The 17,862-nt window shown below is 38.4% G+C and overlaps 1 protein-coding gene across 7 annotated transcripts in view; it reads left to right on the plus strand.

Moving 5' to 3' along the window:
* The window catches only part of pde1cb (phosphodiesterase 1C, calmodulin-dependent b), a 126,134-nt gene extending 108,904 nt beyond the window's left edge, over nucleotides 1-17,230 (plus strand). For 4 of the 7 annotated variants that reach the window (XM_075483103.1, XM_075483107.1, XM_075483108.1 and 1 more), the window contains 9 exons: nucleotides 134-262; nucleotides 737-838; nucleotides 4,932-5,052; nucleotides 7,891-7,972; nucleotides 8,562-8,682; nucleotides 11,490-11,665; nucleotides 12,321-12,554; nucleotides 13,604-13,666; nucleotides 13,911-17,230. In XM_075483103.1, the coding sequence (XP_075339218.1) occupies nucleotides 134-262; nucleotides 737-838; nucleotides 4,932-5,052; nucleotides 7,891-7,972; nucleotides 8,562-8,682; nucleotides 11,490-11,665; nucleotides 12,321-12,554; nucleotides 13,604-13,666; nucleotides 13,911-13,930 (1,048 nt within the window). In that variant the 3' untranslated portion in view covers nucleotides 13,931-17,230. The remainder of the gene's footprint in view (nucleotides 1-133; nucleotides 263-736; nucleotides 839-4,931; nucleotides 5,053-7,890; nucleotides 7,973-8,561; nucleotides 8,683-11,489; nucleotides 11,666-12,320; nucleotides 12,555-13,603; nucleotides 13,667-13,910) is intronic. The other 3 variants (XM_075483105.1, XM_075483106.1, XM_075483104.1) reach the window with 3 other exon arrangements.
* The last annotated feature ends 632 nt before the right edge of the window (nucleotides 17,231-17,862 follow it).

A 17,862-nucleotide genomic window follows, 5' to 3' on the forward strand; every position in this document is an offset into this window, starting at 1 on the left:
TCTGCACTTTGGTCAGCTTTGCTGCTGTTGTTAAAGTGTTTTTCGAAATAAAGTGGGGTGGTATGATATGGTATTTTTTCTCTTTTTTCAGTATAAACCAACAAGAGCCTGTTTTACTCTCTTAATTTGACAGGTCAGACACAGCTATCCTGTATAATGACCGCTCAGTGTTGGAGAGTCATCATGTCAGCGCAGCTTACCGCCTGCTACAGGACGACGATGAAATGAACATCCTCTACAACCTCTCTAAGGATGACTGGAGGTCAGTTATGCAGTTACTTGAACAAACAGATGATAAGAGACAAAAAGAAGGATGAAAGAACTGAGGAGGGAATTAAAAACCCATTAGAAATATCATGTTGGAACAGTCGGATACGAGTTGGCAGACAGGCATGAAACCAGGCATGTCTCACAGGGTACACTGATTTATAGCCCAAAGTAAAATCATCCCTCATTTCTGCAGGTTAAATGTACTTAAAAATCAGCATAGTTGGTCGACCTTCAGGGTTCAATAACTCTATGCTAAATTAAGCTATTATAGGGAGGCACATCACAGAAGACAGCTGGAATCCAGTTTCTTATATCATAAGCTGGCACTCATCAAAGCAGATATTATGAATAGCACTTAATTCACCTCAGTGACTTTTGAAATAATTCAACCTTTAGTACTTGCAAGTTTGACAGTTTATTACATTATTTTATGGCTCATGTTTTCCTCTCCTTTGTTTTCATCTAGAGAGCTGCGGGCTCTGGTTGTGGAGATGGTGTTGGCTACAGATATGTCCTGCCATTTCCAGCAGGTTAAAGCCATGAAGAACTTCCTACAACAACCTGAAGGGTCAGTTGTATTTCCTTCACTGCTATTTACATTTCCTGCCCTGAACTCTGATTAATGTCTCCATTAACCTGCTATCAGACACAAATTACTAACCACTGGCCATTTAATATCCAATTAAACCTGCCCTGAAGCGGGTAATCAGAGGAACGCAATAAACAGCCATTTTTATATGTGACAGCTCTTATGAAACAAACAAAGGATGGTTTTTTGGTGCCCCTGTTCTGCTCACTCGAGATAAAATTTAGAAAAAAAATCAGTATGTTGTTGCCAAAAAGTGACAAAAGTCATGCATCATAAAGTACAGGTATGCAGCAGGGTATAACTACAGACCCTCTCAGGAACTAACACAGTTTATTTCCCAGCCTGTGCTGGAGGTACTGTCAGTTGCAGAGTTATGGTGTGGTCACATTACATTTGGCAGGGGGAAATTTATTTGCAGTGGAAAAACAGCCAAGGCCAGAGAGGCTTTGCAGGTTTTCTGATGTGCTGATAAGTGAATAGAAAATATTGAACTGCATATGTATTGCACAGTTTGCTTTTTTTAAATTTCTTCAAAAATCTCAATGCATTTATATCGATTAACATCCAAATAGGTGAAATCACAACAGTGTACTTTATCTTACAGTACCAGTTGCAAGTTCAGCTGTACAAAGAAATGATAGCTTTTCTGTGATACTGCTGTAGGACTTTCAAGTCCAGGATGAACACTACCTTTTGTTTTTATTGGAACCATTTATTTATGCCGATGCAGCAAGCCTTCTGTTTGCCATTTCATAGAAGAATACCTATGAAAATTTAAGAATATACAAATCTATCCCAAAATAGCCATCCAAAGAATACATAAAAGGAGTGAAATTAGAGCAAAATAGAACATACTTCCAATAAGAAATTCCAAAGTATTGAGGCCATACCATAGACAATATATCATGATAAAAAAATGGATGTAGCTTCAGGGTCTGAAAAGTAAATGGGATCATGAAAGAGCCATAAGCCTGAATTCTTTATAATCACCATCAACTGGTTGCAAAAAGCAGCCCAGCTTTTAAGGGCTCAATGGCAAAATGGGTGTACTTCTCACTGGATTTTACTCATTTACTTTTACCTCTGTAAACATTTTCTTAGTAAGTTAACTGTCTTGGTCATTAGTTTTGAGTCAGTGAAGTTTTAGTATGAAGTTCATGCAGTAAATTATGCTACCATGTATTAAAGTATATGATAAAGCATGGTATGCCTCACCAGTGCTGGACTTGGACCATAAACGGGGCTTGCATTTGAAACAGACCTACTCTACTTTACACCAGCTCTGCCCAAATGTAAACAACCAAAGGAAAAGCTTCAGAGACAGAGTGGACACTCAAATAACACCCACTGTAATTTCTACAGTCTCTAATGAATGCCACCAACAATTTAACCCGATCTAAATGCTAGCTTAGCCGCCCCTTTGTCACATGACCTTCACAGGGTAGATGGTAGCAGTCCCTCAAGAGCCTCCCAGTGTGAAAGCGTATGGCTCAGCCTGCATTTAAAAGATGAAAGCTATGAGCCTTACACTTTTTAATTAGGTGTGTTGTTTTAGAGCTGTTTTCTTCAGCCAAGCATACAGAAAAAAAAAGTTTATTTGTTATTTGTAAGATTAAGTCATTCATAATGATATTCTCCATATCTGATATCTCTAGTTAGTTTAGATGGAGTACAGCTCCAGTTGGTTTCTTTTGAATATTCTCACTTTGGCTCAGAAAGATAAAATACTGATTTGGCAAGACTAAACACTAGCTGAATAATAAAGCAGACGTATGTTACTTCCTCTTGCTTTGAATATTTGTACATATTCTTAAAGAAACGGTGGTGTTGGTATCTTTAAGCACTTCCTCACAGAACTTCCTTGTTACACATTTTGAGCACACTGCCATTCAGAGCGACTTATCGCTGCTATGCATGCAGACACAGAGGTGCAGCTGCCGAATAGAAATGAAAGAGCTATCAGGCAAACTATCACATGACACGATGAGTCATCACTGCTGATCTAGCTGCAACACAGAGAGAAGCAGGCTACAAGGAACTTGTTGACCTTCAGGGTATTCTTTTCATTGTGATAATGCCTAACACTCATCGCCATCTGAAAACTGCTTAAACAGCACCAATGTGCAGACAAGTAGCTTCCCAAGAATATATATTGGAATGACTTGTATTATGCTTCCTGCGTATGTGACTATACATCAAAAACAAAAAGTGCTGACTACTTGGTAATCATCACGCCACAGTACGCACACATGCACAAAATAAGAAATTGCAGTCTGCAGCTGCGATGCTGAATAGACTCTAATGTGAAGTAATTCAAACCAGTCTGCTGCAGGCATGCTTAGAGTGCACCTCACGACTCAATCTGCCACAAATGGAACGAGGGGAAATGTGAGCTTGTCATTCTCACCTCTTTTTAACCTTGTGCTGTGTGTTTATGTGTGCTTTTCCGTGTATGTGTGGCTTATCTGACTCTTTTCTGCGCTGGTCTGTGTTTGTCCCTTCATGCATCGGTCCATTTAACAAGATATTTTGACATGGTTATCAGGTGATATCTTGCACACCATTTCTGATGACGAGGAACGACGCATCTTCACACTGTGTTAGAAGATAGAGGACCAATAAGGCTAATCTAGGCAGTATTAACAAAGGGGATTTTTCTTCTCTCTTTTTGGATGCTCTTGTGTTTTGAGTTGTCATTTGAGCTCAAGCATTTGTAAGCATATGCCTAGATGATGAAACAAATCTCATGAATGTATCTGTACTTCTTATTAGGAGAGCTGAATTGAAAAAGTTATGTCTTCAAGAACCAAAAAGTTCAGTTGGCTTCAGTTTCTGCACTCAGAAATACTATAAAAAGACTCAAACCAACAGTGAATTGATCCCACTAACAAGCACAACTGATCCAATCCACTGTTGCACCAAAGTTATTATCTGCAAGCCGCATTTTTGTACTGATTGGAAAGTAGCTTTAACACCATGAACACAAACTAGCTGTAGTTTAAGACAATCCTACATACACCAGCCCGTTGCTGGAGCAAAATGTCTCTTTGTGGGTAATATTAGCATAAAGCCATTTAGTAAGAAGAGATCAATTTAAGGGATAAGTGATCCAAAAGCAGTCAGGGATGGGGGTATAAAACATACAGTGTGTTGTAGCCATACGGCGATACATCCTAACGACAGAGCACATATACAGTTGGTTACAATACTGAAAGAAAATTGTGTCGCACCAATTTCAAATGTTGTATTATACTCATCTTGCACAGTCAATTGTCAAGGAAAGATTGCTTTGCACACTTGAGCAGCTGTGCCACATTTCTTTTCAGCCTCTTTATATGACCCACAGTTCTTGGGGACTGTGGGACTTAAAAAGTCTTACAGGTATTTATTTTTTCTTCCATAATTCTGCTTCAGAGATGTTCACAGTAGGTTCACAACTCGTGACTGAACTAAGGCTGCCACGATTTTCAATATGTGGTTATCATGACCAGAAGCATTCACAATACTATTGTGATATCAAAAGACGACTTGGAAAAAATATCAATTTTACTGTCAGAAAAAAATTCACCTTTGTATTTTAATGAGTTGGCCTATGAATAGCACACATAATAGGAGGTGGGGGGTGGTCAAAGCTGTCAAAAAAATAAATGAATAAATACAAAAACCCAATTTGCAACCAGTAACACTGATTCATCAATTCATGTCAAATGGCAGTATCATCATATTGTTATTATTAACACAAAATTGGTATTTCTTATTCTTTATTCTCGTGTTTATTCTCCTTACCAGTATATAGTCACTCTTCTAGACTGAACTTGACCGACACAGCTAAACTGACTCCAAATGTTCTCTCATACCTACAAATGCAGTTGATTACATTTCATCTTTCTATGGTTCTTCCTAAACTAATTGCACCAGTAATAATTTAGGTGTCCTGCATATTTTTGTTCAAACTAATGAAAGTCTTTGTTGGTCCTCTTACAATAACAGCTTGTTCTTTCAAAAATGTAACCCACTGTTAGTCAATATAACATCCAGCCTACTTGACTCTCTGATTGTGTGTCTGCTCTAGCATTGACAAGCCCAAAGCCCTGTCCCTACTGCTGCACACAGCCGACATCAGCCATCCAGCCAAAAGTTGGGACCTCCACCACCGCTGGACCACCTCCTTGCTTGAGGAGTTCTTCAGACAGGTTAGTGGATTTTTAACTGACAGCTCCATCGTGTGCTTCAGTGGTAATTTGGCTTGGACGTATGTGGAGATAACATGGCATGCTTATCAGCTTACCATGATACAAAGCTCAGCTCAGCAGTGCTGTTAGAAATCTATGTGTCCGTCCTGAATTTGGTAGCATTTAGCCTAAATATTGAAAATGGCTCTATGTGTTTTCAGTGTTGGATAAAGTGCATTAAAATTTAAATAATTTTTCCTACTTCAGTTTGGAGGATAGTCATATGAGAAGTGTGGGAATACAAATCACAATGTTGTCATGATACAGTAACGGGTACAACTTTTTGAGTCTTCGGATGAACTTCATTCATAGTATAAACCCAAGGGATGCAGGGATTTTTGCATTTTGTTAAATTGGGAACTGAGAATTCTAACTAATACAGTTTTGCAAAAAGATCTTTGTCTGTTCCTGCTAAATATATAAGATCTCAGCTACTGAACAGTGTGTGGTTGTTGATGTCTGATTCTTCTGTTCATGATGCCACATACATTTTCAGTAGACAGATCTGGTCTGCAGGCAGGCCAGTCAAGCACACACACTTACACACACACACACACACACACACACGCACACACACGCACACACACACACACACACACACACTCTGTGTCAGTGAAGTCAGGCTGTTGTAAGTCGTGCAGAACGAGATCTGGCATTGTCCTGCTGAAAAAAACTGCTTTCCTCCTGGGAAAGTATGTCGACTTGATGGTCGCAGATGTCTCTCCAAAATTCCAAAATAGGCCTCTACATCAGATGTGCTGGTCGCCCCTGCCACATGCATTGATGCACCTGAATTACGTCACAGATACTGCCGTTGCATCATTGGCTTATTAAAGCATGGATGGTCTTTCTCATCTTTAGTATGCAGAAACTGACGTGACAATGATTTTTCAGGGTACTCCTGAGCCCATGTGATTATATTGTGTACAGAGGTATGGTCATTTCTCATTGCCTGTAGATTTGAAGGTCACATCCATTCACTGATGGTTTCCAGCACTGGCCTTGGTTCACAACTACATAAATCTTTAACATTTTGCATTATAGATGTTAAAAGGCCAAAATGTTCTCCTTTTTTTTTCACTGATTTTTTTACTCTTTGAACAAATTTAGCACATAATGGTGAGTCCTGAGCATGCTTGCTTGAAAAAGACTTAATCTGTGGTAGATTCTTCTTTTATATCCAATCCTGACACCCTCACCTTTCGGCGATATATCTGCTGTTTGTAGATCAGAGAACATTGTTGCTTGTTTGTTCAACAAACATTTCTGTCTTTCTTTGCATCTATTTAATCTGTTTTGAGTGTATTGTTGGGCTATAAAATTCTAGATTTTTGTATTTCTGATAAGAGGGTGTTGGTCAATGAAGACAGAAAATTTGAATTGTGTTTTACACATTTATATTTCATCGTATTATAGAAAACTTCATATTCCAGTTATGCTTTTTGTAAGCCAAATGATTTATTAGCAGCCCCTGATCACAGTTTATCAATGAAGCACCTTCACTGGGTTTCTTTGATGAAGGAAACTTAAGCTTGAATAGCTCTCAGACAAGTTCAGCTGGAGTACTAAAGAAGTTTTCTAGGAAAGCTTTGTAAATGTTAAGTCAAACTGGACTCTGAAGTTAAGAGCATTCCAAGGAATTTGATACTTATAATTGTGCAAAGTTTGTTTAATACACTGGTGATCTTGAAATATCCCAAGCTGCCTCCATGGGTTAAAGATGTTTGATTTTTTGGGGGGTATTTTTTGCTATTTCAACACAGCCCTCAAAATGGCTCAAGTATGAAAACAGGAGTAGAGTTGTGTCAGGGAGGTGAGACGAAAAGATTAATGATGGGCTTGCTCCATTTGAGGGTCCCAATAAACAATTCCATTAAGCATGCTTGTAAAGCCGGGCCTGTGACCTGGAACACCTAAATTAAATGTCAATATTATTGGTACCTATATCGTGGCTGTGTTGTAGTTTCACAACCAATTGCACATGTTTGAATTGCAGTTTTGTCAACTATGTAGACATATTTGCTAGATTTGACAATGTGTAGTAATTTCTACAGACTACCTATGAAATGTTATGAGGAATGATATGAGGAAATAAGAAAACGGTCAATTTATCTTTCAATTTTAGTTACCTGAGTGTAACATCAAGAATGAAATCATGATGATATCAGTGACTAACCGTTTCATAAGTGCTTCCTCTAAAGAACTTTATATGTGAGTTATGCGGTGATACTCCTAAACACATGTTCAAAAACTAAAAACAGGCACCATGGAAGAGTAAAATGTGCAATTTTAAATGTGCTCTTTAATAAAACAATGAATTCTGCCTTAAATAATAGATTGTGTATTTTTAAATGTCATAAAGGAGGACAGAGGTTGAGATGGTGCCACATTGCTTTTATCTCTTCCATTATTAATCCACAATGTTCTCATTATCAGGGCTATTGTTACTGTGGCTGCTTTCACAAGCCCTTTTTTCTCTCGGGATGTGGATTGCCAATAAATAGCTTCTGCAAAGAACATTGCCTCTCAATTGCGCATCTCATCAGTTTTTGACAAATGGGAAGAGAAAATGAAACACATTTTTGGCTTGAAAGCACTTTGGGAAGGGCCCAGACAAATCCATAGCCTGGTGATACAACTGTGAGCGCATGGGGCTTAGCGTGAGTTTGTGTGAAATGTGTGTGGATGCCCAAGCGGTACACTGTTTTTTGTTTGTTTGTTTGTTTTTATTTTTCTGTAATACTCCACCTATTGGGCAAAAACGAAAGATTTTGACTGAGGAAGTTGTTATGTTTCCAGGGGGACAAAGAAGCTGACCTCGGGCTGCCATTCTCTCCTCTCTGCGATAGAAAGTCCACCATGGTGGCACAGTCCCAAATAGGTGAGTGGCTTCACCAGTTACACTTACATCATTTACAATAGTCACAAGTTACAGTAGAGAACGAGGCATAGAGAACGAGGCATAGCAAATGAGGCCTTTTATAAAATAAACATCTTGCATGGAAGGAATTTTGCAAGAAAGGTGGTCAAAATGGAGACGGGTGGGTAATTATGCAAAACACCTGCAGAGATGTATTTCTGTTAAAGAGGGCAGTGCCTGATTCTGAAGCCAAGGCTTTAATTACATTTGATACTGGGGGATATTACATCTGTTGATGTTTTTGTTGCATGAATGATTGAATAATTTACTTTTCCTGCCGGCTGTGTTCAGATGTATCACCTCTTGAGTCGCTGCTTTAAAGGGTCAATCTTTTTTAAAGGGTGTCAAAAAACCAAAGCAATTTTCAAAAAAACGTGCTTATGTTTTCAGGAAATTAAAACCATGCCATTAACACTTAATTATAAAGCGCATATCATGCTTCCTATGGTTTTCTTCCCAGTGTGCATTAAAAACATTTTTAGCTCTTAAGCATGTAAATGTAGACATGCTGACATTATCTTTGCTTGATTTGCTTGATCTTTGTCCCCAGGGTTCATAGACTTCATCGTGGTGCCCACCTTCACCGTGCTGACAGACATGATGGAGCGAATCGTAACGCCACTCATTGACGAGGCCTCCCACTCAGGTCTGGCTGGCTTTAGACGCTCAAGGTGAGCTGTGGTGCTTTCTCGTAAAGTTGATTTATGAGAGAAAAGTTTGGATCTTTATATGCTGCTCTGAAGCATAGCTGAGCAGATGGAAGTGGGTGAATGTATGTAAATCAGAATAGATTTTAATCAACCAGCCTGGTTAATCAAGGATGGAAAATTTAATGTTTTCTACCCTTCACCTCTCATACCTTCTTGAACAACTGCTCGCTCAGTGACACGATTAAACCACAACAGCTTCTCCGCAACAACAACAGCATGTCTAATGGAAGTATGGAGAACAGCAGATGAGTCTCCCATGAGTAATCCATTTCTATGCGTGGAAATGTCTCCACATTTCATCTGGCAGAGCCACACACCTTGAAATTGACATTTTAGAGATGCAAGTCCAGTTCACTTCACCGTCGCTGATCAACAATGAACCTTAAAGCTGCATTGGCTTACACAAAACCTTCTTGAGTTACAAAAAGGAAGTGATGTTGTCTCGAATGGTTTAATCATTCGGCTCAATACCTTTTCTCCAGCTTTGTGCTAAATTAGGTATGTGTAAGGCTTTGAAAGCAGTAGTACATTACACTCGCTATAGTGTTACTTATATTCAAGTCTCCCAGAATAAGGTAGTTAAGATGAGTTTTCATTCATGTAAAGTCAGTTTATATGGAAAATAAAGCAGGACATTCTGGTTCTGCATCTTCTCTTGCTCCGATCAGTCCCGCTGTCCCACCAGCCTTTAACAGGCGAACCAGGTGTAAACACCACATAGTTTACATAGGGTACTCATGGCTTTCCTTGGAATGTTTATTCATGATATTTATTTCTGGTTTCAATCATCTGCAACTACGTGACCCTGCTTCTCTTTATGCAGCTGCCTTTCTCTCATTCACGCAGCTGATTCTGACAACTCGTGTTTGTTGAACCCAAACAGGAAAAATGGCTTTAGTTTTACTGTAGGGTCAGTCAGTTGATGTGTCCACAATTCTGGTCTAAACGGAACTACGAGTCCCAGAAAGACATAACATTTTGTTCAGACATTCTTGGTTTCCAGGGTCAAGGCTCTCTGGCTTTTCTTTTATGAGATGGTGACAGCTTTTGAAATCTTATACTGAAATGTTTCAGCAGTAGTTAGAAAGGCAGTAAGAATGTTTAGCTCTGACACTGATGTTTCCTATTTTACATGTGGACTAGACTATGTTTTGTGACCGCTTTAAGGGATTCTATCACTAATTATCACTGCGATTGAACAAAGTTGGGGGAATCAAGAGATGTATTAAAGATAAAGTAGATGCAATATAGTGCCTACTATTGAGTCACATTTAAAGTTTTGGATCCTACATGTTCTATAATGCAAATTAATGTTGAAAATGATGCATCCTTCATGAAAATTTAAAAAAAAAATCTGAAAATCTTAAAGTCTGAAAGAAAAGATTTTTTTTTTTCCATGGTTTTATTATCTCTGAGTTATTTGATTTACTCTGTTTTGCATTCTTAGTTGGTGGTTTCTTTGGCTCCTTAGTTACATCCCTTTCAATTTTCTAAGTTGGTATTTTGTGTGAGCCTTACCCTTGTATTGTGTTTAGAATATGGTTCCGGTCATTACTTCTAGTTATCCCCAGTTCCCCTGTTTGGTTCTCAGCTCCACTTTCACACCTGTCTCCACTCAATCAGCCACAGCAGCAATCACTTCCTCATTAGTTCCCCTCTGTATGTATTCCCCTTGATTAATCTCAGTCCTGGTCAGATCCTTGTCATTATCACCATTCCTTCATCTACTTTATCTCTGTTTTCTGGTTCCTCAATGCTCTGTTTTTTGCTCCATGTCAGGTTGTTTTTGGTTTCCCAGTTTTCTGTTTCTTTTAAAAAATCCTTAGTACTCATCTGTTGCTTCCATATTCCTACTTCCTGCATTTGGGTCCTCCACACCATACATCACAGACACTGACAGTTGTATCGTTGGCTGTCATCACACCTATGACCTGTTTAAAGTAGCCAGTGTGATGCTCTGACTGATCTAAAACTATTGTACCTTGACTACAATCATGTAGATTGCATTCGTATGATTTTGAGTCTAGTCGAGTAACCACGGCAGCATCTTTCCGTAGACTTTTAGAGCCTTCTAAATCACGCTCCAGAATTGGGCATTTTACAAAGTCTAAATCTGTGGGCTGCAGAGCAAGCTGCAGTCCCTGCCACTCATAATTTGAAAGCTTTGTGTGATGTAAACAGGAAGCTTATTGTTGCCATGGAGTCAGTGAGTTATGTTGTACATTTTGTCTAAATAACATCAATAAATGTATGTCTTATTAGGTTTTGGCTGTAACGTTTTTAAATATGCTCACGAATCAATGGACAGCAATCGCAGGACTAATTAGATTCTAAACAAAACTGAAAATTGTGATGATTCTCAGGGTAGTTAAGGCGTCATAATTTATCCTGTTCATACTGCAAATGTCGGCCCCAGTGCACTCATTAAACTGGTTCCACATATTGACTAGTGCAACTTGTGACAAGTTAACTGTGCTTTCTGCATAAACAAACCAACTTTTCCATGGTCTCCATTGTCAGATCACGTTTTTGAGACATTCGGTTTAAAATATTTATAAATCTTGTTCTATTGACATTAGCCAAAGCTTTAATTTGCGGTAGGTGTGATTATAAATAACAAAAACTAGAATGTTAACATGAAAAAGAATAGGAAAAAAGACTTTGTAAATTACTGATGTGCTTGAGAAGCCATGCAGAGCTGCTTGCATGTCTCTACACTCGTAGTCTGAAGTTTTAACTCCATTTTGCCGTCTTTTTTGTCTCTGCAGTCTGAACAGTATTAGCTCAGATGAAACCAAGAGGCACAGTGTCAAGAGCATGGGCTCCGATAGCAGCTCGTCAGGCCAAAGCTCTCTGCTCTCAGTGGACATGAAGAACTTCAAGGCCCTTTGGAATGAGGAAGTTTATCAGAACAGGGAGAGATGGAAAGCCCAGGCTGCCAAAGGTACAGTACATCCTGTAATTCTAGTGATGGTTGACATTTGAGGCCTTAGTAAAACTGATCTGTCTGAACAGATTGTAACTTCAGACAGTGGAAAAAAATGAAGCGCTCTCAAGGTCTGCACTGATCGCAGTTTACTCAGAACGGGATTTTAACAACATTTTTACAGTGGTTAAGCTTTTCCCAACAATCAACTGTCATTTCAATTTCCTCTGTCCGTAAGCTGGTAGTGATAGTGAAGTTTTTAGCAGCAAGATACTTCTTTTAGTAGTTGAGGGAGGCCCAAAATAGCTAAAAGGGCAATAATATTGTACTTAGAAAAATAAAGGTGTGAATAAACAACTTCTAAGTCGATTGTGCAACCTCTAGAGAGAGGAATGCACTTACAGCCATGTAGATTTTCAGTATAATCATAACTGTTTAAGGGGAGAGAATTTGGCTCTTTTTAGTTCTAAAATACATTTCACCTATCTCCCACCAGTCTTTATCAGTTTTGACTGCCACCAAGTGGTCAAAAGCTTTTAAGCCTCAGCAGAGTGATAATAAAAACCTGAGTGAGCAGCTCCCTCAATTTTCACTGATTAAAAGTAAGACATTAATAACTAATGTACATGAAGACACTCTTGCTGAGCTGCCTCTATGCCCCATGTGACCTCAGAGGCAGAGGAGAGAGCTAAAAAGGAAGCAGAGGAGCAAGCTCAGCAGGAAGAGGCGATGGAGCCCCAAGAGGTCCAGACAGAGCCTGAGCAGCCCGAACCAAAGGAGGATAAACTGGAGAGGGAGACGCCTAAGTCAGCAGAGGTCAGCAGACTACTAGATAGTAACTCAGGGGAACCAGAGCATGGAGCGCTGCCCGGGAGCACCACGCACCAGAATTCCCTGCTGCAAAACGGTACATAATCTCGTTGCATGTCCTGTTTGCAGGAGATGGGACAAAAGTTGTTGTCTCTACATGTGCAAAGAAGGCATTGTACTTCGACACACATATTCTTTGTAGCTTAGTGGCCATGAAAGCTACACTGAACTATTTAGATTTTTTTTTTTTTTAATTCCTGTTTCCAAACAGTTTAGATTTGGAAAATCTGCCAACCTTTCGTGCTAATTCACCTGATGAGTAATTCTCGGAGTACCAGTTACCTCTGTGTTGACAGTCTACTCTATCTGCAGCTATGCATTGTGCTTATACTAGCTAAGGATGTAATCGCAGGTGGGACTGGATCTTACCTTCATTATTGAAAAATGGGATAATTATTTTCCCAACAAATCTCTTAAAACTCCGAAAATAGTATAATACTTAAAGTGAAGAGCTGACATCCTCATAGGTCTTTTTTATCAAAAAAAGTATTATTAAAAATTTAAATCTATTCCTCATATTTAAATGTTTGGCATGGCTAAAACTTGTGAACAGATAGAACTTATAAATATGTGGAACTTCTCGTGAAAAAAAAGCTTTTTTTCTACTATTCCGCGATCCAAATAGGCATTGACTGTCTTTTGCTCACCTTTTAGCTATAACACAGAGATTGTGTACATTTTTTTTGTGAATAACCAATGTTGAAATTATCCATACAAGTAAGTTCTCTCTTTCTTTCCAATATGTGTGATTTTTTTCTAAACGAACAAATGTTTGTCACCTGTCCCCATTCTGTCATGTCTTATTTGGCGGTAACACATATGTATCAGTGTGTTCCATCTCTTCTGAATGGAAATGGTGACGCAACAGCAAACCTGTCGGAGAGTTGCCACTTCCCTTCAGATGACTTACTGTCAATGCAAAGTTTGTGCATTTAAATGAACAAATAATTCCATAGCAAAGTCTCTGGGGCTTAACATTGTTGTTCCTAAGACGTTTTTTTAAAAACTGTGCAGTGCACATGTTTCCTGCCAATGAATATATCTTCCAATTCAGCATGACAAATAAAACAAGAACTGTTTTTGCAGGAGAGTTGTCAGGAGGAGCTGAATCTCCAAACAGCGAAGAGAAAAAGAACAAAGAAATGAGTGGTGAGTTTAATCTCGCAGCCTTAAACGATTGACAGAAAATCGAACCAGACACTCTTGTTTCATGACTTCAGGAAAAATCTATGTTTGTGTGGAAAAGAATATCCCATAAAAATATGAATAACAAATCTTATTAATCTTGATCTGAATACAGTTCAAAATAATCTATAATGCCTGTATGAAAATGATCACTTTTGTGATACATAATATTATAAATTGTTAATAATTCTTTTGTGCTTCATCTAAGCAGAGGAAGTGATGGAATAACCAAGCTGGGGAGCATCGTGGCCACACTGTGGGCCTGCTGTTGTCGACCTGAACCTGCTGTTAAATCCTATGAGGGACCTCTATTTTGAAAGGAAAGCCATTAGCTGGACTGTGTTGCCCTCTACAGGTCACTGAGAAACTGACACATTTGCTTCCATTGTTTCTTTACTTTACTGTCCAACCTTTATTGATTTTGCTTTTGTTTTACAACATTTATCATGTTTTTACAATGTATGCAGAGTTATGTGCATTACTCCTTCCCTCCTGCTTACTAATGAAGACTGTTAAGAGGAGTTGATTACCTTAAAATGGCAGACGCAGAGGTAAGAGGGGAGCTTTAGCAGGTAGCTGTTTCTTTCAGTATGTTTTTTTTTTCTTCTTAATAATTCTTTTACTTAATTTTATGTTGTATGTTTAGCTCAACCACAGAGATCTAGCTGTCGTGAAAGTCCCACTATAATCTTTGCACTAATTACTAACATTTACATGTTTAGATGATTAATCAAATGTGTTATTCTTGTGACAGTCATTTATTTTGGTTCTTGCAAATGAATCATATAAATGTAGATCTGTGTGGAATGCAGAATAGATTAAGAGGGACTTTTACAACTGCTGCACAGCATGTACAATATATATATAAATATATATGTATGTACAGTACAGTGGGGTTAAATCCACAAATCCTTAGCTCTATTATCTTATCAACTCCCCAAACAAATCCATTTTCATGTAGAAATCTTGTTGCTGTGCTTTGGGAGCCTCTCATGTTTGCTGAAACTGGGACATGTTTACTGTCTAATCGCTTTTATCAGACATCGTGCAGCTCTAATGAATTTGTGTTCCTTGCAGTCGGGTACATGTTGTTTTTTTGTGAGTGTTTCTGTCCTCTTCACTATAAATATTAAAAGTTTGTACATCTTTGGATAGATAGGAGGTGGAGTAGTAATCCATCTAAAGTAAAAGTAACAGAAATATTTTTTGGGGGGGGAGGAGGAGAGGGGGGGTATAATGTAGGTTTAAATTAGAGAACAGCTTTTGCAATTGAAACATATCACACAGGTAAATGCATTCAAGTTTTTGTAAGACGTGTTTTTGATGATTTTTTCTTTTTTTATTTGTAAAATGATTTCTTTTGCATTCATTATGTCCTGTATGATTCATGCACTCGATGTGTCTAATATCGTCACACTATGTATTCTTCTCGATGCCTTCTAATGTGTGTTTAAGCTGTAGCAAAAGTCAACATTGTTGCTGAATTAGAGGAAAACCTTGGACTTTTTATTTTTATTTTTATTTTTGCAGTGCAGTTTTGTCACAGCAGTTTCACCTTTTTGGCGTAATGTTTTTTCAACGTGTTTACAGTACGCTCATACATCTCTTAGCTGGCCGAACCCGTCATGCTTCTGTGGTGCATCTGAGGCTCCAAGTCTGAACTGTACCTGCTTCCTAGTTGTTTGCCAGGTTTTTAAGGCTTGTAATGTTGTGTATAGATGATCCAATTTTTGCTTATTGTGGATATGTAACATAACGAAACCCTGCAATGATGGCTCAGCTTTCACTATGTACTTGGAAGGAAAGAAAGGAAGCATTTTGGCAGTATTTGCAAAATGATTGACATGTTTTTTTTTCCTGAAACCATAAACTTTTGTTTTTCCTTGTATTCTTTTGGTATGAAAATCCCACCATTTATTGTACTGAAATTAAGCATTAAGCTCTCGGAAGACTTGGAGCTTATTCTGAGGTATATTATAGATGTGTACAGCTGAGCATACTGGTACATGTAGTGATATGTATAGTGTAAATGGGATTGAAAAAGGCTAAACACTTAAGACCTAAAATTGTTATGAAATTGTAGAAAACAGAGATTGCTTTTTAGCCTTTTTGTTTTAATACTCTCCCGATTTTTTTTTATTGCAACAGGATAATGGTGGAACATAGCTGTTTCTCAATGTTAAAACCACAAGCTACTTTCTACCTAAAAGATACAGTCAGTGGTTAGCAAGCCATCTGGCTGAATGTGTGCCTCTATCTGTACTTTCCATGTCACACCTTCCAACTGTACGAAATTTAGTGATGTCATTTGAACCTGCTCTTATCCAGGGGCAGTCAAACAAACTAGTTAATATCCTCTGACCTTGTTTCATGCAAAGGAGTCAACAGAAACTGTTAAGTCAGCAGTTTTTTGTTGCAGAGTATAGTATTTATATTGATACATTTTGTGCTATATTTAGCCCATTTTCATTTTGAGAGCTCTGTTCAGTGCTGTTTTGTGTATGTATTTTTGTTTGTTTTACTGTACTGTGTGCTCCTTTTTGATGCTCAGAGGATAGATTTTGTGAGCACGCTGTCCTTTTTTTCTTTTTTTTTTGGTCTCTCCTCTTCGTCTTTCATCTATTTGTCATGTTTTTCCCCACCAGCTTTGAAGTCAGAAAAGTTAAAGTGGTTTAACAATGTCATTTAAAGTGCAACTATCTTTAAACATTAGACTTTAAACATCTTCAAAATAGGCTGCCTAACACCTGGTAAAGCAGAATATATTTTTCTTTACCAAGGGACCAAGACATGTACAGTCTTGTAGTTTGCTCTACCTTCCACTTGCTACTGTGATAGCCTACTGTATGAGCATTTAACAGGACTTTATACCAACCATAATAGTAAAACATAGCTGTATTGCTGACTTGTAAAGAACATGGTGTTTTGTAATGGTTACTGTTGAATGCTTTGTTTCCTTGTTTAGTCAGAATCACCCTGTAAAGACTGATTTTAACTGTTCTAGTGACTGGGAGTAGATGGATGTAAAACGTGTGCGTGTGTGTGTGTGTGTGTGTGTGTATATCTGCCACAAAATACTTCATGTGCATTTTTGATCTCCTCACTGTGACTACTTGCTCTGCTGATGAGTGTGCTGAGATGTGTGTTTGTGAAAGAAAGGGGGATAAACAGAAAGTGGACTCTGAAGCTGCCTGAACAATTCGTTTAATCTGATAACCCAACGAGCTGATACCACTGATATGTTTGCTTTTATAAAAACTGTAGCACTCAGTATTATGTGGGTGAAGCAACAAAGACACAGATGACACATTTGAAAAAAAAAACAAATAAGACAAATTCACAGACAGCTGGTTGATTATCATTCACTACGTCCCCGAGTCGAGAGAATGACTGGGAGTGAATGTGTGTGTTTGCATGAGTGTGCATGCAATGTGTGTGTCACTGTACCGTGCCGGCCAGGCGGCCGTGTGTGCCACCCTGCTCTGTGACTGCACAGCCGTATCAATAAATCTGGACTCAAAGGGCTCAGATCACGTGTGCCTGTCTTCATTTCTGCACAACCACAGCGTGACACGCTTAAAGGGACCTTCCCCTATTTTTATACAAAAGGATCGTCTTTGGGCCTGGAGTCTAAAAAATACAGTAACCAGAGTCAATATGAGCTGCAGATTAACTGGGTTATTTGCAGCAAAAACCAAGGATGTGGAGTTTGAGAGAAAACTAAGAGGAATTTTGAGACCTGGTCAATCTAAAGCTGTAGTAAATCGTGTTTTCAAGCCTAATGACAGAACAGACACTCATGAGAGCACTGAAACTTCTGCTGTTCTGCAAAATGATCATGTTTTTATTTACATTTGAAAGATCAACTCAATTGAATTGGAATTTGCTGTAATGTCCTACAGAATTTTATTTCTCAGCGTATTCAATTATCAAATTTTGTGAGACAGTAATATCCTTGAATCCTGTGAGAGCAATGTGCCTTACTGAAGCATCCCAATGAAAGGTGCGTAAACTGTGAACATGACAATTTACTTTTTTACTCACCACAGCAAAACGTTCACTGTTCACTAGTTGTAAAAGATATCACCACATCACCACAGTTCCCATTAAAAGTTTAAAAAGATATTAAACTTAAGTCATAAAAGAAAAGTGAAAAAAGC

The sequence above is a fragment of the Odontesthes bonariensis genome, chromosome 14 (genome assembly GCF_027942865.1).
Source record: "Odontesthes bonariensis isolate fOdoBon6 chromosome 14, fOdoBon6.hap1, whole genome shotgun sequence".
Classification (NCBI taxonomy): domain Eukaryota; kingdom Metazoa; phylum Chordata; class Actinopteri; order Atheriniformes; family Atherinopsidae; genus Odontesthes; species Odontesthes bonariensis.